The 3,490-nt window shown below is 36.7% G+C and overlaps 1 protein-coding gene across 1 annotated transcript; it reads left to right on the top strand.

Moving 5' to 3' along the window:
- Positions 1-366: 366 nt before the first annotated feature.
- LOC114372597 (probable indole-3-pyruvate monooxygenase YUCCA3) lies at positions 367-3,095 on the top strand. Its single transcript, XM_028330247.1, has 3 exons — positions 367-1,225; positions 1,518-1,889; positions 2,456-3,095. The coding sequence occupies exons 1-3, from the start codon at positions 500-502 to the stop codon at positions 2,681-2,683; spliced, it is 1,326 nt and encodes a 441-aa protein (XP_028186048.1). The 5' UTR covers positions 367-499; the 3' UTR covers positions 2,684-3,095.
- The last annotated feature ends 395 nt before the right edge of the window (positions 3,096-3,490 follow it).

The following is a 3,490-nucleotide window of genomic DNA, read 5'->3' as shown; positions in this document are numbered from 1 at the left end:
AATTACATTAAAATAATTAATATTCTGTATTATAATAAATTTTATATTGTTTATTATTCGTTGAAACGATCGAATGATGTATAAAATAAAAAAATATTCTTATAATTTGTATCTTTGTTCTTTGCTCTTTCTTTTTGTCCAGTATAACATCATATTTTTAACAAATGAAACGTACCCATAGTATTATACATGTATTTTTTTTTTTATGGTATTCATCAGTCTAATCTCGTTTCCTCAATGATTAGATATCTACACACATCTCCTAAAGTGTTATTTTCGAATGACATCACATGCTCCTCCTGAACACCCCCATCTCTTCACTATTTATACCCTTCATAGTTCCCTCACCCTCTCCACTCCTCAACTCAACTAAATCTCTCTAATCTCTCTCCATCATTCAACAAAAGTCAATATAATTCCTCACCCTCTTTCACCTTCTCAAACCACTTAACATAACACCAAACTTTGTCATCACCAGAAACCAAGAAAAGAGGAAAAAATGCATGACATATGTCTGAACATGCCACCAATGGTTCAAACCTTCGACCCAGAGGACCTGTTCAAAAGGCGTTGCATATGGGTGAACGGACCCGTTATAGTAGGTGCTGGCCCTTCAGGTCTTGCAGTGGCAGCATGCCTCAAAGAGCAAGGTGTTCCATTCTTAATCCTCGAGAGAGCAAACTGCATTGCCTCTCTTTGGCAAAACCGCACCTACGATCGCTTAAAGCTTCATCTCCCAAAACAGTTTTGTCAATTACCAAACTTCCCTTTCCCTGAGGACTTCCCTGAATACCCCACAAAGTTTCAGTTCATAAGCTACCTTGAAAGCTATGCAAAGCACTTCAACATTTCCCCACAGTTCAATGAAACAGTGCAGTCTGCAAAGTATGATGAGACCTTTGGCCTCTGGAGGGTCAAAACCATCAGGAAGATCAAGAAGTTAGGAGAAGCCTCTTCAGGTTGTTGTGGTGCTGTTGAGTGTGAAGTTGAGTACATTTGCAGGTGGCTTGTCGTCGCCACCGGCGAAAACTCGGAGAAAGTGGTGCCTGAGTTTGAAGGGTTGGGAGAGTTTGGTGGCCATGTTATGCATGCTTGTGACTATAAATCTGGGGAGGGATATGGTGGGCAAAAAGTGCTTGTTGTTGGGTGTGGAAATTCAGGCATGGAGGTCTCACTGGATCTTTGTAACCACAATGCTAACCCATCAATGGTGGTTAGAAGCTCAGTGAGTATTAGCTAAAAAATCTTACTTAATTAGCATTCTTGTATAAACAAAACTTGGATACAGTTCTATAGCTGTTTCTGGTGGTACTGTTCTTCAGTCAGAATTAGAGTTTCGTTTTAATAATTTATGTTGACATTTAATGGAAACTTTTATTGTCGGGATTACTGATGTGAAATTTTAATTCTGATTAGCAAGCAACACCAAAAACATGCATATAAGCTTTGTCCTTTTTATATGTAATATATTTTTCTTTCTCTTCTTATCTAATATTTGTGTTTTTTTTTATGATCAGGTTCATGTGTTGCCAAGAGAAGCTTTTGGGAAATCTACCTTTGAGCTTGCTGTGATGTTGATGAAACGGTTTCCTCTATGGATGGTTGATAAGATATTGCTGGTTCTGGCACGTTTGATTTTGGGGAATGTTGAAAAGTATGGTCTAAAAAGGCCTTCAGTGGGTCCTTTGGAGCTCAAGCACACTGCAGGGAAGACCCCTGTGTTGGACATTGGGGCCCTTGAGAAAATTAGATCTGGCAAAATCAAAGTGGTTCCTGGAATCAGAAGGTTCTTCCCAGGGAAAGTTGAACTTGTTGATGGCCAAGTTCTTCAGATTGATTCTGTGGTTCTTGCAACTGGGTATCACAGCAATGTACCATCATGGTTGAAGGTTCGTCTTTCTTTATAGTTTATATTCAGTTATTGACACTTTTTTTCTTGTATTGTTTCTTTTGCATTGGATTCTTGCTGCCAGTTATGGAAGTGGATTGGGTTTAACCCTGTAGTTGTTCTCTCTCTCTCAATAAAACCAAAACCATGTCAGTTTGTTAGTTTTGGCTGGTGGTTTTTTCTTCATTTTTAATATTCTTAATATAAGTATTCAACAGGTGTTTCTTTTCTTCTACTATCCACTTGTGCTTTGTTTTTCCTCCAAGTTTTTTTTTGTACTCTTACTTGCCCTCTTTAATGACCAAGGAAGGTGTGTGTGTCTGTGTGTTGATGGAAAAAAATTCAATGTATTTTGAAAATGCTTCAAATTTATAGGCATCTATAATAGGTACGTACTACTTGGTTGCTTAGTACATTTTTAGATATTATAATGTTTCTCTCCTAGGGACAAATAATTTAAATGTAGATAATAATGTGCAATTAGTGGAATGAGTTTTTGACTTTGTTCAAAGTTAAATTATTGGCTCAATGCACTGAACTAAAATGCATTGTTATGTTTTGCATCAGGAGAATGATTTTTTTACCAGTGATGGGACTCCAAGGAACCCATTTCCAAATGGGTGGAGAGGCAAAGGTGGTCTTTATGCTGTAGGGTTCACAAGGAAAGGTCTTTCTGGTGCATCATTGGATGCAATTAATGTGGCTCATGACATTGCCAAGAATTGGAAAGAGGAAAACAAACAGAAGAGGAAAACAGTGGCTGCACGCCACAGGAGATGCATATCACACTTCTAATTAAGAGACTCGTCACTTTGATAATGACAAACATTTTGGGATTTAGGATTGTTTTGTTTCTTGCTGATCAATCCAAAACAAAAGAGTTAATGATGATGAAGATAAGTTACAAAATAGTAGAAGTCCCTAATAGAAAATAGAACACTTGAGTCTCTCTAGTTGGTTAAGTTGTGGGGATATGAATTGTATAAGTGTGCAATCTCCCACAATAAGCTTTGTTCCTTGTCAATCTCTTTCATGCCCTCCCTCTTCTTAAGGTCTAAATATAAATCTCTCTTTAGAAAGGAAAAAAAATAGCCCTCTCCTTAAGGAAATCCACTGTTTGAAAATGATTTGGCTGTTAATTTGTACAAAGGACGATGAGGCTTATTTGCTTCTTTTTTCAACGTAACTGTTTATTGTTTTTTAGTTAGTTGTAAGGAATATTGATTCATACCATGATGAATATTGAATGACAAGATTTGTTTATGTTTTATTAATGAAGTCAAAGCTCTCTTTCTCTCTCCCTTATAATCTGATTTCTTTTTTTTTTTTTTTAAGTCAAACTCATTCACAGGGCAAGTTTATGGGTTTGTCCACCAACATAGGCCCAATAGATGTTGACATTGAGAAAGAGAAACATGTTTGAGACTATCATGTATATTCCCATGTTGCAAAGCACATGGACAGATATCCTAATGTCAAGAAAATGATTTTCAGATGCTTTGAGATAGGAATGAAAATGAATGAGAGAGAGAGAGACAGAGAGACTCTTCTCTATCATATAGTACGATATTGAATTGAAAATGCTTCTATATTTAACCGAGA

Source organism: Glycine soja, chromosome 10 (assembly GCF_004193775.1).
Source record: "Glycine soja cultivar W05 chromosome 10, ASM419377v2, whole genome shotgun sequence".
Lineage (NCBI taxonomy): Eukaryota > Viridiplantae > Streptophyta > Magnoliopsida > Fabales > Fabaceae > Glycine > Glycine soja.
This window is presented reverse-complemented; position numbering and strand designations above follow the sequence as displayed.